The sequence below is a fragment of the Nerophis lumbriciformis genome, linkage group LG06 (genome assembly GCF_033978685.3).
Source record: "Nerophis lumbriciformis linkage group LG06, RoL_Nlum_v2.1, whole genome shotgun sequence".
NCBI lineage: Eukaryota > Metazoa > Chordata > Actinopteri > Syngnathiformes > Syngnathidae > Nerophis > Nerophis lumbriciformis.
The window spans coordinates 41,006,291-41,031,551 of NC_084553.2; the positions used below are offsets into that span (position 1 = coordinate 41,006,291).

Genomic DNA, 25,261 nt, shown 5'->3' on the forward strand with positions numbered 1-25,261 from the left:
TCATTTCCTCACTAAAACTTCCCCTCTGGAGCCAAGCCTGGAGTTGGGTCTCGATAGTGAGCGCCTGGTAGGGCCCGGCCAGACACAGCCTGAAGAGGCAACGTGGGTCTCCTCTCCAATGGGTTCACCACTCATGAGAGGCGCATAATGGTCAGGCGCAATATCAGTTGGGCGACAGGCTAAGCAGTGTACGGCTCGGACATGGGAGGAATTCTGTTCTTTTATGGATAGAATTTCTAGGCGCAGTCGGTTGAGGGGATCCGCTTTGATGGCTGCAGAATTAGGCTGCTGCTTTTTGCAGATGATGTGGTCATGCTGGCTTCATCTGGTCGTGCTCCTCAACTCTTACTGAGTTGATTTGCAGCTGAGTGTAAAGTGACTGGGATGAGAATCACCACATTAAAGTCCGAGTCCATGGTTCTTGCTCAGAAAAGGGTGGAGTGCCATCTTCGAGTTGGGGACGAGATCCTACTCCAGGTAAAGGCATTGAAGTACTTGTTTACAAATACTTGATGTCTTGTTTACAAGTGAGGTAAGAGTGAATTGTGAGATCGACAGGCGGATTGGTGCAGCGTATGCAGTGATGCAGACCCTGTTTCGATCCTTTGTGGTAAAGAAGGAGCTGAGCCGCAAGACAAAACTGTCAATTTACCAGTCGATCTACGTTCCAAACCTCTGCTATGGTCATGAGCTTTGGCTTGTGACTGAAAGGACAAGATCAAGAGTACAAGCGGCCAAAATGGGTTTCCTTCGTTGGGTGGCGGGCCTCTCTTAGAGATAAGGTGACAAGCTCTGTAATTTGGGAGGAGCTGGACGAAGTGGCCTGAGAGAGGGAAGTCTGGGCTTCTCTGCTAAGGCTGCTTCCTCCGCAACCCACCCTCGAATAAGCGGAAGAAAATGGATGGATGGAGCCTATCTTATTACTGGAACCTGAGTGCTTTTTTGCATTTCTTTTTTATGCAGTATCATAAACAATTAAACGCCTCGTGGTTAACATTGCTGTCCTCTAAGATAATGCATTTCAGTTTGTTTGTAAGGCACACTTTTTGCACACCTGTTAAAGCTTTGTTATATTCTGCAGGTCGGCCTAATGAAGTTTGAATCGTAATAACTTAAGGCTGATCTCAAATAAAACTGATAATGATAAAATCTTACATCATGACAGCCCTGCTTTCTCTTCTTCCTCAGCTTTGCATGACCTGCAGGGCGAAGTAGAGTCATACTACCTTGCAGTCGTCTCTGCCAACTCAAGACTGAACTTAGCTTTTCCTTCAGAAAGCCTCTCAACAGTAGTGACTGACCTCTGGCCCATGACCACCTACACATTGTCATTACATGTGTCTAATGGAGCACATAATACAACTAAGTCAATAGTTAACATCACCACCAAGGACGCAGGTATGTGAATTAAAGCCTGCTCATTGATAATAAAAATGGCTGAAAAGCTTTTTGGAATTGCTAATTAATTTGGCTGTGTGCATGTGTGTATGTGTTAGTTGTATTGTTTACACGTGCTAATGTGAGTGGCAATATGGTGTTGAGTGTGTAAATTCAATACACTTTTGCTAAGTGTCTGTGTTAATGTGCATTTCACTGTGTCTCGGCACTTCTCAGGAGATGTTAAATACATGTAGTGAGGCATGAAATCAATACAGAGTGTGCATGCCAGGCAGATTTAAGGTGTTGTAAAAAAGCTTGTCGGCAACACACACAAACTACAGACAGAGCCAGACAGCTAACATGGGCGCTTACATGTCTGATGAACGCTATTACAAAAATGCTATTACTATTTAGGCTTTCTATCCAGGTCAGAGTTCATAAATATAAAAATAACACAATCAATAAACTCACTCACTGGCCATCTCATTTGTAGTTGTAGTGAGAAGTGGAATACAACTGAAAGCTGTTTTTTAAAATATGTTGACTCTCTTGTGTAGCCAAACAAGGAAATGTTGGAAACCACTCTCAATGATGCAGTAACGACTGCCATATACATCCACAATAAATAAGATCCTGTTAAATAAATCCCATTCTGGCCATGCCACCTAAAATGACCATTATTATTTTATTTATTATTTCTATCTCGAATCTGAGCAGTGTACTAAAAAGTGCATTAAGAACATTAAAAAACCATTTGATGTTAAAGGCAAAGCATGGATCGTTTAACATAATTCAGTACCTTTGAGGTGATTTCATTATATTACAGCCATAAAACATCATACACACTCACTTCATTGGCCAAATATATTTGAACTAATGCAGCCCCATCCCACCAACCATCTTATTATTACCCACAATCTATTGTATTGAACTGTTAATGTCCTCCTGTTGCAATAAATGAAATGTTGCAGCAGGTTTACCTTGAGATGACTTACTCAGCATTAGATGTGCCATTGCTACTTTCACACACTTAAAGCCACAAAATTACTGGAGTTTCCTTTTTTTATAGAATTGTTTTAAGTCTGTCAATTTCCTTTAGTATCTTTGGGCTTACTGAACCTTAAACAATTCAGACTATCATAAATGAGGGAGGATTAGATATTTTGACAGATTACAGCACTCAGAATACTTACATTTTTATAAGTACAGCAAGCATGGCCTGACCAATCTCAAACTTAGAGCCATTTTAGGGCATTCTGAAGTTCTGGTGGTGTGAATTTTGTGTAAAAGTTTTTAAGGGGCTGTCGTCAAACCAGTGTGGCATTAGGATTGTGTATTGTCTTGACATTGGTCCTTCGTCCATGTCTTTATTACATGTGACATGTGTGATGATAATTGCGTCTTGCAACTTTTTGACGTTTTGTGTCTGTGCACCGATCCTCAGAGCCAGAAGGGATGTCGGCCCCAGAAGTAGTTCCAGTTAACAGCAGCACCGTCCGTGTGCTCTGGTCTCCTCCTCTACGAGCCAACGGAGCCATTACTGCTTACAAAGTTATTGTTGATGGCCACCTCCATGGCAGTGTTGACAACAGCTCTTGGTCTTACCTTCTGGGCAACTTGCTGCCTTTTACTGTTTACAACATACAGGTACAGACACTTACATAAGACATCTCTCTGACCATACATAAAAAGTGTGTTAAAGTGCTATGTTTTTCAGGTGGAGGTGTGCACTGTGTATGCATGTGTTCGGAGTAATATCACTCAAACAACTACTGTGGAGGACATACCTGCTGACATGGCATCACTGCTTGTACAAGTACTGAGTCCAAGGTGATATTTGTTGTGTTTTTGTAAGTGAAGTGAATTATATTTATATAGCGCTTTTCTCTAGTGACTCAAAGCGCTTTTACATAGTGAAACCCAATATCTAAGTTACATTTAAACCAGTGTGATGGCACTGGGAGCAGGTGGGTAAAGTGTCTCGCCCAAGGACACAACGGCAGTGACTGGGATGGCGGAAGCGGGGATCGAACTTGGAACCCTCAAGTTGCTGGCACGGCCACTCTACCAACCGAACTATACCGCCCCAAGTAGATCAGACTTTGGTTTGAAGTACACCCACACCTCATTGTCCATATCCCCGTTTTTGTCATCTTATCTATCAGGGTTGTGAAATTAGACTGGTCCCCTCCAGGAAGACCAAGTGGAATCATGGTGGGCTACGAAGTCCTAAGACAGTCCTTGGAGACATGTGGCTCAAGATCAGCAGGGCCCATGCCCCCTGTGGGTAAAGATGCAGGCGGCATAAAGTTCAGGTGCTCCTACCTGCAGTGTCCAGCTACTTATAGTGTGTGCGGGATGTCGTGTTTCCACCCTAATGAGCAGGTGCGTATGCTTTCTATGCTTTTGCGTTTTTCTTAATGGTTTTCTTTACTTTATTATACTTATAAATGTGGACATACATTGCGATCACTTATCCCTAAACACAATGAGTACTCAGTATTTAGCAAGAACCTTCAATTCAAGTTCTCCTTTAAACACATATTTAAATGTAGGATATCTCTAAGGTAACGGATGGGAAAGTTGACAATTCTTAGCCAATGTCCTTCAAATTGTCCTACATTGCATTTATATTAGATCACCTGCTGCATCCGACGACAACACTTAATGTGCAGCTCATGAACATATGTTAATTTTTTGAGTTATTTTTTATGTATATATGTTCGATACCGGTAAGTAAAAATCGGGTGCTGACCTTCATCTTCACTGCTTTTTTCAAGAAGTTGTCCTCACTGCTAATGAGTGATCTTGTTGTGTCGGGAGTTGTTAATGCTTTATTTTCCAATGTTTTAACCAGGTTTGCTGTAATGAAATACTGCATAGTAAAATGCCACGTCATTACTGTTGTGACGGACATTATCTGAGCTTCAGTAATTCCTTCAGTCCAGTCTGCTGCAATGGCAAACTGTTGCCATCTCTCCCAGACCACCAGTGCTGTGGAGCATACTATCTTCAAGTCAAAACCGGTGAGTTTTCAGGAGGGTTTTTTTGTACTTTGACTTTCCGGCATTCCCTTCATCTGACCTTGTGTTTGTAGATGAGTACTGCTGCCCCGATCACTCGCAGGGTCGAGTCTCAGTGGGGCAGGGGGACAGCTGCTGTGGAGGTGCGCCATACTCTACCAAAGGTGGCCAGCTGTGCTGCAGTGGGAGCCTCCAGGATGGCTACAGGGTCCAGTGTTGCGGGGGCCACGTTGTAGATGATGCACTGGTTTGCTGTGGCGATGCTGAGAAGGGACAAGTGCATACACACATTTCAGGTGAGAGTAATAAATACACATTATTTTAAGGTCATACAGAGGAAATATCCTAGTATGCAATTAATTTATTCTTGACTACATATTGGATTATGTTGTCAAAACATAGGCATCTGCAAGAGGTAGATGTCTCCAATTTGGTGCTGCGGCACATTTGAAATCTTCAAAAAAGCCAAATTATTAACCTGCAAACAGCAGAGTCGAAAAAGGAAAAATGAATAAGAAGAATTAAGCATTGGTGGGAAAGGTAGACACGTGGTGCAGAAATGTGGGGTCATTTCCCTTTTCTTTCCCCCTGTAGTGTCCCCAAGCACCAGTATACCATGGCACAGATGGGACTGTGTGTGTTTTTGTGCATATAGGTGAATGTGTGTGTCATTAGACATCTTTGTCATGGCAGATGATGATGAAACACACTCTGGATGGCTCAGTTGAGGGCACTGCCAAGCACACAGCAGGACAAATAACTCACACATTCTCGCTCCCCTTCACAACACACACACACACACACACACACACACAAGCACTTTCATATATGTGCATATTACAAACACACACACAGAGAGTCAACAGGGTACACTCAGCGGGGTTCATTTAGTGTTGAGTGTTGGGGATAGACACTTGGACTATTTTCATCACCTAAAACAATGGTCGAAATGGATAGGCCTATAGTTCACCATTTATGGCGTTTGAACAGAGCCAAACTTCTCGCTTGTAATAAAACACACTCGCAGAGTCATTTTGCGCGTGAGAACTCATTTTGCACGCTTGGCAATTTTTTGCACTTGTGCAGCTTCTTTTTGTGCACTCGATGTGTCTTTCTCTACGACATTCCATTCTTTTGGCACTTAACGGCGGGCATTGAATACACTGCCCAGCAACTCTCCTCCTTTCTGATTGGTCACTTTAAACGGCTACTGTTTTCTAGTAAGAGCCAATACAAGACACTGTAAGGCAGGTCATCATGACGGGGAGATTTGTCTGAGGATGCACATGTCAAAGGAAAAAGAAGTAAGTTGAGGAACAGACATACATTTTAATTGTTAATCTGTATTTATGTCTGTTCCACAATTTATCAAATTTTTTGCTGATTGGATGCTTAATTTTCACACAATCCTTGCGCCATAATGACCCACTTTACTCTGCCTAAAATTGTCTCCAACTTGGAGACACAAATGACCAATCATTGAGTCCATGTGCGCACAGAGAGGGCACTTGCGCAAAATGATTCTGTACATGCGTAAACTCTGCACATTTGCAAAATGAGTCTACATGTACTCCGATTGTGCTTTTTATGCATGAGGATTTTGACACTGTACAGACGCCATAACCATTGGCAGAACTAACAAATCAGAGCGGGGGCGGGGTACACGACCGGGCCCTTTTGACCCTGTGCTTTTCGAGCTTATGCTGGCAACCATGGTTTGCGGACCGCTCGAAACAGGAAAAACTCAACCCAGCCATTTGAGATTACGCTACCGCTACACTTGGTGTCTTTTTTCCTTTTTTTTGCGATTTGCCGCTCCACTTTTATGTTAATACAAACTGCCACTCATGTTAACTTCGTAGTAAAAATGCTCACATAGCTTGTACTCTGTTGACAAGTGACTGATGATGTTGATAGACGGTTGATGACAATTTTACCCCGGATACACTTGGAGACAATATCGTCGATGCACTTATAAATTTGCACGTCGCAAAGTGAAATGTGAGAGTGAAAATAAAGCCAGTCATACAGCACAACATTTTATTACATTTTTTACATCTACTAAACCACTAAAGTCAGTCTTGTAAAGTTTTTAGCAACCATGACTCATCCTGACTGGGGTAACCTGTAAGCCTACATACTGTACGTCCAGCTTATTTAATGCTAGTGTTTAGAATAAAACTGTTTGCATGTGCTGAGCTCCTACGGGCCCAAGCCGTGGGGGAGGCCCGCTCTCCTACCTCCGCCCCTCATAACCATTAGCCTACAAACATGCAGACATAAAATTGTACAAATAATAATTGCACAGCTTTTTTTACTGCATGCCTGCTATAAAGTACTTTTTCAAACTCAACCATTCATCATGGTATTGCAAATTAGATCCTATATTTACCTCCAAATTCAAAGGATATTCCAACTTGAAAACTCTCTTTAACCTCTTTGCTAAATCTTCTAGCCTTGTGTTGCCACCCTTTCTTCTTCCTCCTCCTCCTCTCCCCTCTCTTCTCTCCCTCTCCCTCTCTCTTCTCAGCCACTCATCAGTCATTAGCGTTAGCTTCCCCATTGAGAGCATATGGAATGATGGATCGCAGTGCTATCGGCGCTAGCAATGCTAAGGGCCATTTGCCGGGTGCGCTGCGGTGTGGGGGAGCCCTGGGGCCATGCTTTGCAACCTCGACTCCACACGTCTGTTTGAAGACCCTCCCCACAACAACATGCTCCCTATTATTATGGGATAGTCTGCTTAACCTTGACACAGGTTACTGACGATACTTCCTTGCACTATGTTGGGGTTGTGTCCCTTTAATGAGAGACACGTTATTGACGAGATACCTGTATGAAAGTAAATGTTACACTGTTTTAAGTAAGGAGAGCACGGTGGGGTAGTGGTTAGCATGTTTGCCTAACAGTCAGGAGATCCAGCTTAGAATCTCCGTCATAACATGTGGAGTTTGCACGTTCTCTTTGTGCTTGTGTGTGTTTTCTTTACGGCTTCCTCTCGCACAGCAAAAAAGTGCGTGGACCGGATTTGTCTCTGTTCTAAATGGCTCATAAGTGAAAATGTGTGTAAGAATGGTTGGTTGTCTACTAATATGTGCCCTGTGATTGACTGGCAAACAGTCCGGGGTTGCCCATAAAATGACTCTAAAGAGGATAAACGGCCTAGAAGATGGATGTATTGATATTGTTAAGCTAAATAAAACAGCGAAAATCAGGAAAGAGAACTCATTCAAACAAATAAAGTCTATACCGTTTAATTCAAATCAATGCTTTAAAAGAAGTCTGTAAGAGAACGAGATGAAGCAGATTAAAGGAGGAGTGAAGGGTATCCCATTGTGCCCAGCTGATAGACTAGGTTAGGCTGATGTGATTACGGGGTCCCTGAAGTGCGATCTATCACACATTACCGTCTACACTGTCAACAACCATACACATGCGCTACGGGGGAACGCCAATGCCAGGAGACAGCCGTCTGGCAACAGATATGCTGTCTTGCATACACATGTGTGCACGTAGAGATACACACACACGCACAATAACATTCATATGTATGTCAAACCAACACAAAGCCAGTATCCATGTGCGTGCTTTTTGGAATCAATTGATATGGGACAAAAATTGTGTTTTTTGTTCAAATTTCGAATAAGTTTGTACTCTGCATCAACGGCCCACTGATGTCTGCCTCACTTTTAAAGTTTATTCATAAAACATCCTCCAATGCACTGTATTATGAATGCAGAATGAATTTTGTTGCCACTTTGCAAAATAAGTTCAGGGAAACATTGGCCCAGTTTGCCTTCACGGTCCCTCATGTCTTGCAACTTTTAAGCTTTTCATTTCACCTTTTTTTTGCTCTCTTTGCCTCAGAGTTTGCATGTAAGATATTGAGCTCAGATTAAGGTGAGATTAGATGGTGTTTAATGGGACGTGTGTGTGGTGTCTTTGGCCTCCCACTGCTCTCTGACTCCCCTCTTAAGTCCCAGAGCAGTGTGAGCTCCACTAATCATTTCCCCTTCACACTTGCGCGTTATATAGCATGCTCTTGCTTAACTCTTCCACTGGCCCATCAGTCCCCACCTTACCCCACTTCTCTGTGTACGTGTGCCAACCTAAATGGCCTCCCTGGTTCACTTTTCCTCTGGAGCTGATCTTCAAAAAAAATGTGAGCGTTTCTTTAACTCCTTCGCTGACTCCCTCCCTCTGTCCCAGCCCAGCAGGCCCCATCCAAACATTCAAGGACAAATCTGAATATCCCTTTTCACCGTTTAAGTGTTAAAAGCCTGGCGGTGGCAGGGTGTTATCTTAACGCGCCTTGCCGTGCCATCATCAGAGCGCGTGATGAAAATGGCTGTGATGATGCTAAAAGAAAAAAAAGAGGAGGGGGAGAAAAAGTAATAATCAAATATGTTTTTCAAGGGCACAGTGACCATTTGCTGGGGGGGAAATTATCCTAGTAGTTAAGCTTGCTCAGTCTGAGCCGAGCGGAGTTGAGAGAGTGGATGCGTGTGTGTGTGTGCGCGCGTGCAAGTGTGACAGCCTTATTTGTTTTCCCCCCACTCGATGCAAGTATACTTTCCTCTGTGTTTAAGCTCTTTTTGCATATTACTGAATGACTTCACAATGTTTCATGCAAAAACAACAGAATATATCAGTCTCTGTGCAAGTGTGTGTGTACGCGCGCGAGCGAGGATATGCACATCTGTGTGTGTGTGTGCTTGTGTGTGCATGCGTCAATATACACTGCCAAAATCTGCTATCAGTGATGAGTAGCAAATGGCCAACAGTAGTAGATTCCAAACAGCAGCGTCTGGCTGATTTTTTTAAGATAAAGTGCCCCATGAACACAGGGAGACATTTCTCTCTCTGTTAATATACTTATGATGATGAATTTGCTATTGCATAGAGTTTAATGATTGCCAAGAATAAATCCAGAGGTTGTCAGCAGTATACAGTTGAGGACAGTCAGCCCAGGGAGAAATCTTTTTACCCCCAACGTTCTCAATTATATTAGTGTTTTAAATAATAATATAATTTAGTTTGTTTATTTTAATGAATAGCAAGAAGTATAAATAGATACAGATTAGTTTGTATGTATTGCATTATATATTACCATACCACCCGCAGCCCTCGAGAGGGACAAGCGGCATAAAATGGATGGATGGATGGGATTACCAGAATGTTTTACATAGTTTGTTTGTTCAAATTATTTTAGGGTTTCAATTATTCATTATTTAAATGATAATTTTGCAGGTATTATCTCAACACTAATATACAAGTTATTTCCATAGATTTGTATTTTGAATTTGAATATCTTTATGCTTAAAGTAATTTCTTTATGTTAAGAAGAGTATTTTCCACTAACTATACATACATGCTAATTTGTTTTAGTTGTTATATTATGTATTACCATAGTGTTTGACACCTATTTTAGTGCATTCATATTTTTGTTTGTATTTATTCAACATTTGTTAGGTATTCATTATTGTAAGTTATTATGAATCTAAAATTAATTGTGAATGAATACACCCATTATTTGCAGATTAACGTATAAATAATTTCCAATAAATATACTGTACATACATACTGACTTGTTTTACATGACATAGTTAGTACCAGATTGTTTTTCCCATAAAGGCATTCCATTTAACACCAATTCCTTATCATTTTGAGCATTAAAATTATGTATCTAAACACACATATTTGGAAAAAAATTTACATTATGGAACATATCTTCACCAGTCACCCGAATCCCTATTGATGTTGACATACAAAAAAAACATAAATACAAGAGTTGTCAAGTGGGAAATATGTTGACTTGGACTCTGTGCGTGTCCTTGTAGGCCCCTTTTATATGTGTGTGTGTGTGTGTGTGTGTGTGTGTGTGTGTGTGTGTGTGTGTGTGTGTGTGTGTGTGTGTGTGTGTGTGTGTGTGTGTGTGTGTGTGTGTGTGTGTGTGTGTGTGTGTGTGTGTGTGTGTGTGTGTGTGTGTGTGTGTGTGTGTTTGTGTGCATGTGTATTTGTTGTGTAATTAAATCCAATTGTCATGTTGTATATACCGTGCGTGCACCGTCAGTCAAATGGAAAAAGTAACTTGTTTTGAATGGAGTAAACATGTTTAAAAAGTAGACACAATGAACAGGAAATGATGATCTATGCTGGCTGTATGACCTTTAAATTTATTTAGCGTATGTCAAAGTTTGGCTTTATTTTCACTCTCCAAACCAAATCTATTTTAATGTATTCAGCTATTTAAAAGTACTTGATTTATTTAAAGTTGTAGAGTGGTTTTAGCCTCCTACAGAGGCCGGATAACCCTAATCCACGGCACACATTTTTATCAGTAGTTCATTGGCAGGGCTAAATATTGACTTATCATTAAGTGGAATGACTGAAACCCTAATAATAATTCACGTTGTCTAAGCACCTTGTGTTGATGCAGCGCTTCCGACGCTGTTAATGAATGTATGCAAATCCGACATAAATCTGAAGATTAGGGCCTGAGCGTTCCGCGATGCTGCAGAGAAAACAAGAGGTGTGTGATAAATCGTTGTCAACACAAATACGCTACAAGTACACACGGCTTACAGTTAGGAAGAGAGAAAACACAGACTGTGTATTTCTAAACCTGAGCACAAGTTTACTGCACTAGTGTAGCACACAGATAACACTTACTGAAGACTGGGATTGTACGTCTGTGGTTTGCATGATATGAAAACCTAAAGTTTTAGAAGTAGTTTGGTAAACAGTTGATGCACAGATACTGAAAATAATGTAGCATATTCATAATTAAGATGTAATGAGATTGATGATGGAAAAAGTTACCAACAGAAAGTTTTACGGTAGGAAAGAGTCATTTAAGGACATGCGTGACTGCGCTTTTTAAAAAATGTTGTGAATTTTTCATTCACAATCCCTATGTGAGACAAGCTCACATATGGCTCTTTCTTTTGTTTGTTCTAAATCATAAAAAATGCTAGCAAGCGGTGGCTAACAATGCAGGTAATGGAGATTTGATCTATTACGCTTATAACGCCCTCTAAAAAACCTCCAACAAAGTTTTATATACATGTTGTAAGTATGTATGTAATGTAGTAACAGGCACATTCATAGTACAATGTAATATTTAGCATATTGTGGTCATTTTAAGCGTTGTCGAAACTTTTTTGGGGATGCATCAATTTCATATTGCGCATCACAACGTTCGCCATTTCCTTCGACAACTATCTCTACTGATCATTGCAGACTTCATGAGAGCCAACAATGACTACTGTGAGACAATTGATGATCCAGAACTTTGTATTTTGAGCCTAAACATATGGAAAATGATCTCCAAGTTTTAGAAGCTGGGTGCTAAGCAGATCATGCTATAGTGAAACACTAAGCATCATGCAGCAGTATTGCTAATTGCTAAATAAGAAATACAAACAATGAACATAATAAAACAATCACTTAACAATGTCCACTTCCACTGGGATGCCGACTCTTGGGATGTTTAGATCTCTCTGCAAAAACTTGTGTTACCCCGTTCAGATGATGAATTCATCATAATCCTTGCTCCTTAGGTAAAAAAAAGGTGGGAGCTAACTAACATATTGCCACGTGATGTCTTTGGGTTTAAGTTGAATTTCAAAGCTGACCAACTTCTCGGGTTATGGCCACAACCTTATACTATACAAGGGTGAGGCATGATTTATAATCTAGCGCAAACTTTTACCAACTTCGGGGCAATGCAGCAGCTCAGTAGGTCAAGAGCTGCATTAGTTACCTCTGTGATCAAGACGTTGTGTTACTAAAAATAGAAACTAAAAATAAAAAATTGTGTTAGCTCTTTCGTTAACAATGTCGTTACGACTTGGTTCATATGCAGGTCATGACATGTATACGGAGTATTGGCATTTTTTTAAAATTGTTTTTATAGACTTATTTTATTAATTCATTCATTTCATCAATCAATCAAATTTTGCTTATATAGCTCTTAATCACAAATGTCTCAAAGGGCTGCACAAGCCACAACGACATCCTCTGCTCACATCCTGTTCAGCTACTCAAGCAAATCATATTGTTGATGGAGATGCCCATATCTGCAGTACAGATTTACTTTACAAAAGGGAAGTGTGGGTTACTCCTGTTGTTGCCTTATTTGTATTTGACTTTATTAAGGTGGCGACTTGTCCGAATGCAGCTGAGATAGGCTCCATCACACCCCGCGACCCCAAAAGGGACAAGCGGTAGAAAACGGATGGATGGAATAAATGGATTTATTTAATGTTTGGCACAGCTGGCCCGGAACAGGATAGGATAGAAAGAAGGAAAATAGGAATACGGAGGCGAAATTGCGAGGAGACAACAAAAACAACGACGACGACAACAGAACAACATCAGCAAATACAATATGTACAAATATGATTCCAAAAATTATAGCAAAGAATCAGTTAGTGAAGTAGATAGTAATGACACAGAAATGACAATGAACATTACTGCACTACAAATGAGCTACACTACAAATAAAAATGGACTACACTCCAAATAAAAATACCAATAGGAATATCACTATTGATAATGAATAATGATAATTACTTCAATTATCAACAATACAATTGTTTCAAATGCAAAAATACACATATGTAATGAAAACTTGAGTTACAAAAGAAAGCAGATAAATGGAGGGGAAGAAAGAGAAGGGAACTGTATTAACCTTGTAGATTGTTATAGTAAAACTACATTAAGCTTTATCAGTGTGCCGCGTTTTATACAGTTTCCCCTGGGGGGAACAACGTTAATATAGACTATATTGCCAAAAATATTTGGCCACCCATCCAAATGATCAGAATCAGGTGTCCTAATCACTTGGCCCGGCCACAGGTGTATAAAATCAAGAACTTAGGCATGGAGACTGTTTCTAAAAACATTTGTGAAAGAATGGGCCGCTTTCAGGAGCTGAGTGATTTCAAGCGTGGAACTGTTATAGGATGCCACCTGTGCAACAAATCCAGTCGTGAAATGTCCTCGCTCCTAAATATTCCAAAGTCAACTGTCGGCTTTATTATAAGAAAATGGAAGAGTTTGGGAACAACAGCAACTCAGCCACGAAGTGGAAGGCCACGTCAACTGCCAGAGAGGGGTCAGCGGATGCTGAAGCGCATAGTGCAAAGAGGTCGCCGACTTTCTGCATAGTCAGTTGCTACAGAGCTCCAAACTCCATGTGATCCTCCAATTAGCCCATGTACAGTACACAGATAGCTTCATGGAATGGGTTTCCATGGCCGAGCAGCTGCATCTAAACCATACATCACCAAGTCCAATGCAAAGCATCGGATGCAAAGCACGTCGCCACTGGACTCGAGAGCAGTGGAGGCGCGTTCTCTGGAGTGATGAATCACGCTTTTCCATCTGGCAATCTGATGGACGATTCTGGGTTTGGAGGTTGCCAGTAAGAGCGGTACATTTCGGACTGTATTGTGCCGAGTGTGAAATTTGGTGGAGGAGGAATTATGGTGTATGGTTGTTTTTCAGGAGTTGGGCTTGGCCCCTTAGTTCCAGTGAAAGGAACTTTGAATGCTCCAGGATACCAAAACATTTTGGACAATTCCATGCTCCCAACCTTGTGGGAACAGTTTGGAGCGTGCCCCTTCCTCTTCCAACATGACTGTGCACCAGTGCACAAAGCAAGGTCCATAAAGACATGGATGACAGAGTCTGGTGTGGATGAACTTGACTGGTCTGCACAGAATCCTGACCTGAACCCGATAGAACACCTTTAGGATGAATTAGAACAGAGACTGAGAGCCAGGCCTTCTCGACAAACATCAGTGTGTGACCTCACCAATGCGCTGTGGAAGAGTTGAAGCTGTAATAGCTGCAAAAGGTGGACCGACATCATATTGAACCCTATGGGTTAGGAATGGGATGGCACTTCAAGTTCATATGTGAGTCAAGGCAGGTGGCCACATACTTTTGGCAATATAGTGTATGTTTGATGAAACATGATCAGAGGTGGGTAGAGTAGCCAGAAATTGTACTCAAGTAAGAGTACTGTTACTTTAGAGATTTATTACTCAAGTAAAAGTAAGGAGTAGTCACCCAAATATTTACTTGAGTAAAAGTAAAAAGTTGTTGTGAAAAAACTACTCAAGTACTGAGTAACTGATGAGTAACCTGTTCGTTTAATGATGACGGCAACAAATAATGCACAAAAACATAAAAATAGCAATGAGCAAATTCAGAGCCAGGAATATCTCTTAAGCAACTAAAACAATAATATATATTAAATAATAATACATTAACATTAAAAAAATTAAGGCAGATTGAGCCACAATAACGTAACAGCACCATAGGCTCAGTAGGCAGAGTTTACAAAGGAAAATCACAAGTTAGCTTTTACGCCAGGGGTGCTCACACTTTTTCTGCAGGCGAGTTACTTTTCAATTGATCAAGTCGTGGGGATCTACCTCATTCATATATATAATTTATATTTACTTATTTATGAAATATATGTTTTTGTTAACAAGTTAAAGGTGTTTAATGATAATGCAAGCATGTTTAACACATATAGTTAATATTGTTAAAAAAATTAAAGGTGTCTAATGATAATACAAGTATGTTTGATTCATATAGTTAATATTGTTAACAAGTTAAAGGTGTTTAAAGATAATGCAAGCATGTTTAACACATATAGTTAATATTGTTAACAACTTAAAGGTGTTTAAAGATAATACAAGCATGTTTAACACATATAGTTAATATTGTTAACAAGTTAAAGGTGTTTAAAGATAATACATGCATGTTTAATACATATAGTTAACATTGTTAACAAGTTAAAGGTGTTTAATGATAATACAAGCATGTTTAACACATATAGTTAATATTGTTAACAAGTTAAAGGTGTTTAAAGATAATACAAGCATGTTTAACACATATAGTTAATATTGTTAATAAGTTAAAGGTGTTTAAAGATAATACAAGAATGTTTAACACATATAGATTCCTTTCTTTCATGAAGACAAGAACATAAGTTGGTGTGTTACCTGATTCTGATGAAATGCATTGATTGGAATCAGACAGTGGTGCTGATAACGTCCGCATTTTCGAATGGAGGAGAAAAAAAGTCCTCCTTTCTGTCCAATTCCACATGAAAGTGGTTGGTTTTTGGCATCTTATTTGTCCAGCTTCCGTACTCCTTTGTATACACTTTACAAGAAATACATTGTCAGCAAACTCCGTAGCTTGCTAGCTTGTGCACGCCAGTCTGAGACTCTTATTTTTTTAGCGCAACTGTGCAACTGTGCAGTCGGTCTTTGGAGTTTTGACGACAGGTACGGCGCCAGAGTCTGTTGAAATAAAGTGTTTCTCGCCTTCCAGTCGGTAATTTTAATGAGCTGGCAGCAGCCAGCGTCATCTCAGAAGACCCTCGGGTGCCGTGAATGTCAATCAAGTGACGAAAGTGACGTCATAGTGAAGATTTATGATCGCTCATTTTTAGGACTATTTTTTTAATGCCTGGCTGGTGATCAACGGACACACCCTCCGCGATCGACCGGTAGCTCGCGATCGACGTAATGAGCACCCCTGCCGTAGATAGATGCGCCCTACAGAGGATAAGGCACATGAGAAGCAAAAGACAGCCAGCCCCCAAGCCAGCGAGAGATCATACCTAACAAGGGCAGAAGGACGGGACGCCATGCCCCAAGAGGCCCAGAGACTCCCTGCAACCGGACGGGAAGACCGCCCCACTCCACAAGCAACCTGGCCCCTAACGCGCCCTAGAGAGCACGGCGGGGCCCGCCCCAGACCACTCCAATCAAGTCGACTGCAGCAGGACCGCACAGCACGTGGGCCACGGGAACCACTTGCCCCACCTGCAGGCACCCCAACGATGGAGATGGAACATTCAGCAACCGCCCTGGCAGATCCTCCCCGTGAGGAAAGAGAAAAGAAAGGGGGGAAAAAAGGAGGATATCACAGACACGTCGACACACAAGGTCACTACCCCAGCAGCACCGCAGAATATCATACAACGCACTGAGGTGCCCTAGGTAGACACGGGGAATATACCCAGCTAGCCCAACCAAGGAGGCTCACTGTGTGTCAGACTTGGCCTAGTGGTATACATTATGTTTATTGTTTACCATGAATTTCCTAGTTTTCTTGCAAGTTGGTATCTATAGCAGTGGCATACAATGTAAGACTACATTTATTTGGGTGCCACAGCACCCAGATGAAAGGGAGGCGTAAAGATGAAAGGTTATGATGGTGAGAGGGCAAGCGATGAGTATAGAAAAGCTGTTTGGAAAATGTGTTGAGCTGTTTATTTGCTCGTCATTGAAGCTGAAGTAAGGCGCTGAGGGAATTGGCCAGCGAGCCTCTTCTTTGCAACAGCTGCCGCCGCTAAGTGAGTTACTAGCCGTCACACTGCCTTTATATCACACAATCACAAACTCGTGCATTTTCGCTGTGACAGGATGACGCTCATGCAGGCAACACAGACAAGATTCTCTGCCCGATTGTGTCATTTAATAGCAGCTTCACAGCCCTGCATTTGCATGAACACTGATGGAGGTGTTGGGCAATAAGTTATTTATCACGCTGCAACTAGCTGCAGCCCCATTAAAGGACAAGGCCGTGACACAAAGCAATGACTTGGTGTTTAATGTCCGCTGTCAAATAAAATGAGCAACACAGCTGGAGGCGGATGGTGCCACGGATCAGCATGTCATCAACTCGTATGATACATTTACTAAATACCTCATGCAAGTTACATTATTTTATCCATAAGCTGAATAATCAGGAGAGACCAAAACCTAGGGATCTTACCTTATTTAAAATGAAAAGGTTTCACTGGTTTAAATGCAATTTGTATAAGCACGTAAAGAATATTTTAGTCTACTTTGCCATACTTTGCTCATTTCAATTTCCAATGCATCCTCACAGCAGGTTTCTTGCTGACTCAGTCTTCTAGCAGGACAATATTATGGCCCTAATCCACTGGAAGGCCAAAGCATGACAATCCCTTCAGCTAAGCCGTGTTGATGTCTCAGTAACCTGATTGCTTCAACCTGGGTAATTACTAGGGCCACAGGAGAGACTCTTTACTGTCTTCAGCTCCCTCTGACTTTTGTTTCACCCTCACATTCGCGACCTCACCTTTAGCGAACACACACCAAATTCAGTCATTTCTACTGTTTCTCACAGTAGACCAGTGCTCACCTTTTCTGTTAACTATTTTATTGTGCTGCACCACAGCTCGGCCAGAAGTTGTTAAGTTGGATATAAAAAAAATACAATTAATATAACGACATATGTCAATGATATTTAAACTGATGAGCTGTGATGTTTTTTGAGAAACCATTCGTAATTGGATATCGTGCATTATTGTGCCTTATTTTTTCAGATAAGGACACATCATCCTGAATAGTATACAGCAGTGGCGTGCCGTGCATTTAACACCACATTTATGTCACCACATTACCATGGCTGGAAAATACTATACAGAAACGCACTTCCGCACTACTACTCATAGAATTACCTCAATAGTGTACAAAACAGGCTATTTTCCGGCGCATTTCAAAATCAATAAACCCGCATCGGCAAATAAAACATACCTCTTTATCAGGTATGTCAAACGTACGACCTGCGTGCCGTTTAAGGCCTGCGAACAGGTTTAATCCGGCCCGCAAGATGAGTTTGCTAAGTATAAAAATGAGCTGGATTTTTTTTTAATGAAAGAAACTGCTGTTCTAAGTGTGTCCTCTGGATGTCTAATAGCAATTCAAGTGTAACCCACATCACACATGACAGTGTTTAAAGATGAAATGTCAGCTCACTTTAAGCGTCCTTTGGATTGGCTGCCGCTACTCTAATCAGCGCAGGTGAAAGCAATCAGCTGCTCTTGTTGGGGCTGGCAGCAGATGGATGCGGTATCTACGCACAATACTTTTTCCTTCATTGTATATTATCCACTCAATGTATAAAATACCGAAACGGTAAGATGTACAAAGACTTAAGTCAACTTGACCATCATCTTTATAGTTAGAGTTCCATGCAGCGCTTGCAATTGGTTAAATGCTCGATGTGCACTCTGAATTCCATTGTTAAATTGTGTGTTTCTACATGTATTTGTTCCGTTTTATTTTATGCGTAAATCTACCATGTTCACATTGGTTAAGTTTGGAGTTATGATACCTTGATTTCAGTTATGGTGTCATTTTGATAATTGTTGTGTTCACATTATAATTGTAATATTTGAATGATGATAAATGAATGTGTCGTGGCAGTTGCGGATTTCAGTTGAGGAAAAACTGGATTGCTTTTTCATTCGTTTTTAATGGTGAACTGCCAACATGAGAATCCCAAACAGGAAGTGCTCAAAGTTTAATGGCTTTGTAAAAACACTGAGACAAAGTCTAAGTTCATTGTGTTCTTCATGGTGTTTTTGAAACTGCACTATTTTTTTCCCTCAGAATGTTCAACTAACTTGAAATATTTTGCCAATATGATTGTTTATAATATGTATATTTTCAGAATGTGCTATTTTTGGCCGAAGTAAGACAGAGAAAACAATTTGAAGTTGTCTTTATTTTTAAGTTTTAATGCCATGATTTTACCAGCCCGGCCCACATGGAAATAGATTTCCCTCCATGTGGTCCCTGAGCTAAATTTAGATTCACACCCCTGCACTGTATGGTACTGTTACAATTAAAATAATTGTAAAAACAAATTCAATGTAAAAACAATTTAGAAAATATTTAAAATATATAATATTTAAAATATTTGAACTCACAATTTGCAACACCCATCGGAAGCCGTAAGCCAGGTGTACCGCTCATAGTTGGTAGATTCGATTGGAAGTGACGGACAAACCATTTCACTGGCTAGGACAGGTTAGCTAGCTCGGGGGTCTCCCGACCTTGTCTCACAAGATCTGTATGTGCGCTGTTAACCTACACTGCACAGACTGCCGCTTTGTTGATTCAGAAGGCTTTGGCAGATTTCATACAACGCTGGCAACAAGCCATCTGAATTCTGATTGGGTAAAAACTCTAACGTAAAAATGGCAACACTGAGGCCTAATATGACATAAAGAGAATATGGTGAATATGTTCATATATTTAGGGAAAGTACATTGAAAATAAGAATCACTTTTAACAATTAATGATCGGGATTTATGTTAGGCCAGCAGAAAATCTCTTGCTGGCTCTATGACAGTCAACCACTGGTACATAGTATACAGTAATTCAGGTGTCTTCAATGTTTTCCAGGCAAAGGACCCCCAAAATGATGGAGAAATCGAGCAGGGAACCCCTACTTATATCTTGTATAAAATTGTGTTTTAATTTAATTTGATCTTAAAAGTACCTTGTTATTATGCAATATTAAGATATTCAAAGAATATAGTATAGCTCCGCTAATATCTAGCTGGAAACTAGAGCACTAATTGCTAGCATGAAGCTACTGCCGCTAATTGCTAGATTGCAACTTGAGCGCTTTTAGCTAGCTATCGTAAATGCTAAGATTATTATATTAATACAGTCTTATTATTTATTCATGTTTTTATTTCAAACCTGCAATGTTCAATGCATAGGGTTCCATTTATACACCAATGTTATTGTGTATTTAAAGACAAATTTGTGGAAAAATTGAAGGTGGAATATAGAAAAATATATATAAAAAAAAAATCTAATCAACCAAAAAATTCACAACCTCCCTGCAGTACCTCTGAGGACCCCTCTGGGTCGCGAACCATCTTTTTAACACTTCTGCAGTAATTCAAATGATAGCAAATATATAAAATATACAATACTGGGGTATTAAAATGTATTACCGTACATACTGTAGTGAATAAAGCCTCATATTTGTTGGCTACTTACTTCCTGTGAAGATAAAATGTGTTTAATTGCTGTCAGGTAATAGTAAATCTCATAAAGGACAATAGTTGTAGTTTATGTGCTACTATGTATTGTTTTGAAAGGCTTATGTACAGTAAATACTAATCACTTCAAGTCTTTCAAAGCAAAATGTGTAAGTATTTTCCGAAATAACTTCTGTAAAGCCACTTTGAATGTATGTGTAAATCTATGTATTGTACTTATTTAGTTGGGGATTTTAGTATGGTTGATTTTGCGTTTATTTTTCTACAATCATAAATAGTGTAATGAATATACCTTTTAATTATATTGAGCAGCATGCATGTATGTAATTTGTTGTGCAGATGTAAAGTAATGTTACTATCAAATGTCTTCAAAGCTGTAGTGCCTTATAACTGCTCGCTATATTATTGCTATTGGTTTGTCAGTTAGTTAGTTAGCAACTTAACTCAAAAAGCTATGAGCGAATATTTAGGAAACGTTTAGGAAATGTCCGAAATGAAAGAAGGAACAACTAATTTGATTTTGGGCTTGATCCAAATCATTTTTATTATGTTACCTTACATTTATGCTTCTGTGTGTGTGCATGTGTGCGTGCATTTATGCCAGCGGCCTCGCAGAGACAAAGACAGTGGATGACTGACAAGAGTGTTCGTTACATTTCTTTCATTCCGCTATTGATAGCTCAAAAGTTTATGAGACGTTTTTTTTATCTAACTTTCAGGAAATGTCCAAAAGGAACAAGTCATTTTATGGTGTAGCTTATCCGGATCATTTCTAGTATGTTACCTTACTTTTACATTACAAGCTTCAATGTCTGTGTATGTGTTTTCTCATGGTCTCGCCTTTACCCACAGAGACAAAGAGGCTTCATTTAGTTTTGTTTATTGCGCTGTAGATAGCTAAAAGATTTATGGGCAGATGTTGATTTAACTTCCGGGAAATGTCAAAAATGGGATAGGGAACAAGTGATTAGATTTTGGAGGTGATCTGGATCACCGTCTGGATTTAGGATTGTTTTTTTTCTCAAGTGGGAGATATGGCCTGTTGGAGGTCTGCGTTCTCTTAGTGCTTTTCTCTTGAGTTTTTATTTCAACTTACAGTTGAAGTTGAATTAGCGGGCAACAATGGCGGCTCTAGGAAACTGCGCTGTTCCTCCCTCCAAAGTCAGCAACAGAATCAGAAAGATAAAAGTTGAAAGGAAATAAGGTAGTACCTCAGTTAACGTTCATAATCTGTTCCGGAAGTGCAGATATAAAGTACATTAACTGAAGCAAGTTTTCACATAGGAAGCCATGTAAATACAAACATTTCCTTCCACAATCAAATATTTTAACACAAAACACTTTAATTATAGAACACTTACATCTTAACATGCAGAAACCATACAAAAGAAAAACTATAAATGACTAATGAAAATAATTTTTTCCCCTTTATTTATTAAACACTATTGTAGACGAACACAGCGAGACGACAAGAGAGGTAGACTGGAGTGAAAAGCGGAAAGGGAGGAGGAGGAAGGAAGTGTAGAGAGAGGGATTTTGCCAAGTGAATTATAGGACCGTAGTGTGCGAGATTTGGTATTAGGCATTTGATTCAAGATGGGTGGAAGCAACAGAACAAAATACAATTTTACTATGCGCAAGCACAACAAATAAACAGTAACCAGGGCATCTTTTTGAGGAATAATTTGTTGTTAACTAGGGCATTCGTTAACCAACGTATCACTGTAGTACATATACAATTTAGGATTTGAGGGATTAACTTTAAAGTTAGATCATTAAACTGATTTCCCACACAGTAGACAACTTTCATTTACTTTTCTTTTCTTTTTTAGGTTTTTCCTGCTGTGGTCAAGAGTATGTCAACTCTTCTACATCGCTCTGCTGCGTAGGCTCTGAGGGACAACCCATAATTCACCCATCTGGTAATGCCACAGTGAGATTGCAGTGCTGTGGGTCAAAGGTCATACTTCAGGGACAAGAATGCTGCCATGGAATTGGTTTTGACCCACAGCAGCATGTGTGTGCCAGCAAGCCCACACCGGACCTTTTGATGACGGTACAGTACAATATAATATTTATATTAAATTATTTGTGCTACTTTTATCAATTTACTGTATAATAAAGACAAATTATATACATATATATGTAGTCGAGGTTTCTGTGGTTTATCCGTTATACAGTGCTCAATACCGGAGTAGAGCGGAATATACGTTAGGTCAGAAAAAATACAGAGGCTTTTATTAAAATACCCTGACGAGCAGGGAAACCTGCGAAACAGGCTTGTAGGGATGATATAGCCTCTGTGTTTTTTCTGACCTAACGTACATATATATGCATATATTCATAGCGACCCATCAGCGTTCCTGTTTTGTACAGTGTTTATCTTATCTTGAACGGGTTTGTGCTGAGAACAAAATTTGGTCGTATTTGTACAATGACAATAAAGAGCCACAGTCGTGGTCAAAAGTTTACATACACTTGTAAACAACATAATGGCAAGGCTGTCTTGAGTTTCCAAAAATTTCTACAACTCTTTTTTTTTTGTGATAGAGTGATTGGAGCACATACTTGTTGGTCACAAAAAACATTCATGAAGTTTGGTTCTTTTATGAAATTATTATGGCTCTACTGAAAATTTGACCAAATCTCCTTGGTCAAAAGTATACATACAGTAATGTTGATATTTGGCTACATGTCCCTTGGCAAGTTTCACTGCAATAAGGTGCTTTTGGTAGCCATCCACAAGCTTCTGGCAAGCTTCTGATTTAATATTTGACCACTCCTCTTGACAAAATTGGTGCAGTTCAGCTAAATGTGTTGGTTTTCTGACATGGACTTGTTTCTTCAGCATTGTCCACACATTTAAATCAGGACTTTGGGAAGGCCATTCCAAAACCTTAATTCTCGCCTGATTTAGCCATTCCTTGACCACTTTTGACGTGTGTTTGGGGTCATTGTCCGGTTGGAACACCCAACTGCGCCCAAGACCCAACCTCCGGGCTGATGATTTTAGGTTGTCCTGAAGAATTTGGAGGTAATCCTCCTTTTTCATTGTCCCATTTAATCCCTGTAAAGCACTAGTTCCATTGGCAGTAAAACAGGCCCAGAGCATATACTACCACAACCATGCTTGACAGTAGGAATGGTGTTCCTGGGATTAAAGGCCTCACCTTTTCTCCTCCAAACATATTGCTGGGTATTGTGGCCAAAGAACTAAATTTTTATTTCATCTGACACCACATGGACAAAGATAAGACTTTCTGGAGGAAAGTTCTGTGGTCATATGAAACTAAAATGTTGCTGTTTATTTGAGCATATATGACGACCCTGAATATAAGACAGCCCCTCAAAAACTCAAATTGTTTTGCACAAATTACTTTTTTAATCTTTCCAATATCTGTAAAAGAGCAAGGGCCTTGAGTATTAGGTGTGTTTATGCACAAAAATGTGGCATACACACTTTTTCACGACAAAGTTGTGATGTATCAAGAGTGCCCTTGACATGGAAATGTGCTGTGTTTCATACCAACTTCATGCTTCACGTCACACATTTCTACAGGCCATGGATACTTTGGCGACACACAGGTGGCTGTTTGGGCTTTTGCCAACATTTGGTTTTAACAATGTAAAAAAGATCAAAGCAAGGACACAAAATACTTTTTTTTGCCAATGCATTTAATGCTTATTATTCATATTAGTATTTGTCAGGACGTCTATAAATTTATCTAGGCGATTATTTTACCGACTGTTGCTGTAACAATGTGTTCCTGTGACTCCAGCATATGTGCTTGACCAGTCAGGCAGATAGCAGCTGCCGGGGCATGCGGCACACTGGCACCGAAGGAATGACCCGCTTCTGTGTCAAGTTTGGCTGCTGCCACAAGTAGCTCTCCTGGGTTATAATAATACATTGAGTAATCAAACATGAGTCCGAGTCTTTTGTATCCTTTTTGATAGCACTGGCATGTTTAAATGTAAAAGATTGCAAGCCAAATATTAAATAATTCTCACATGAAACTCTAATCTGTCTGTGAGCAGGCTGCTGTATGAACATATTTTGTTGTAAGTTATACCAAATATATTTATATTGGAAGTAATCACAGTCAACCACCTCTTCTAAAGTTTTATGTACCATTGCAGCGACTATCTTTTCAAACGGGGTGCAGAACTACTTTATCTCTGTTCTCCTCGCCTGTTTCGGCCACATCCATCTTCTTCGTCACCTTCTTTTTGATGTTCGACCATTTCTTTTTTATTTCAGCCTGTGTCCGGTTGTCAGAGCCCACAGCGACGACAGGCTCACACACGCTATCCCACTCACTAGTCTTCCATTCGTTCGAAAAACAAGAAAGAATAATAATCTACCGACTCCTACTGAGTCCTGATTGGGCGGAGTGTGCAGATCTCAGGCACATGGCTAATTTCAATATGATTTGCATATTTATAGGGGGCGTGGTGTGGGTGTCCCCAGCCAAGCAAACATCTGCGGTCAATTCTACGTTGATTGGGATGTAACAAAGAAATATGCTTGGATTAGTGGGTGCGCACACTTTAATACATCTGAATGTCTTCTTGTGTAAGCCGTTTTCTGCATTTGAACATACGCCAATTTTTAATAGGAAATCCACACAACTCTTAATACATAAGGCCCCTGGCATTTTCCGTTGTATCATATCCATACATCATATCTCTTAGTTGATTTACAGTTGTTTGATGACTCTCGTTCATTGATCCCCGTTATCTTAAAATTTGCATTATAACTCAAAACTGCTTAACCTTTCAGACACTTTTTCCAAACGGGTACCTGTGTCAATGTCACTAATTTGTGTGAGAGACAGGAAGAAGAGCTCTAGCTTGCTTGGAGAGAAGTAATCTGGCGCCACCTGACACTGCTACAATATGCTGTAACATATTAATCCACATTTCAGACTTTGTATTTGTATTTAACTCCAAGTGAACCAGCCTCGTTGCTATGTCTTATTACTGTTATTAC

The 25,261-nt window shown here is 40.1% G+C and overlaps 1 protein-coding gene across 1 annotated transcript in view; it reads left to right on the forward strand.

The window, feature by feature from the left end:
• Positions 1–25,261, forward strand: part of ush2a (Usher syndrome 2A (autosomal recessive, mild)) — a 363,320-nt gene that overhangs the window by 234,235 nt on the left and 103,824 nt on the right. The window contains exons 57-63 of the mRNA XM_061964341.2: positions 1,189–1,398; positions 2,825–3,027; positions 3,098–3,210; positions 3,546–3,765; positions 4,238–4,406; positions 4,478–4,699; positions 22,101–22,324. Of these exons, the coding sequence (XP_061820325.2) occupies positions 1,189–1,398; positions 2,825–3,027; positions 3,098–3,210; positions 3,546–3,765; positions 4,238–4,406; positions 4,478–4,699; positions 22,101–22,324 (1,361 nt within the window). The remainder of the gene's footprint in view (positions 1–1,188; positions 1,399–2,824; positions 3,028–3,097; positions 3,211–3,545; positions 3,766–4,237; positions 4,407–4,477; positions 4,700–22,100; positions 22,325–25,261) is intronic.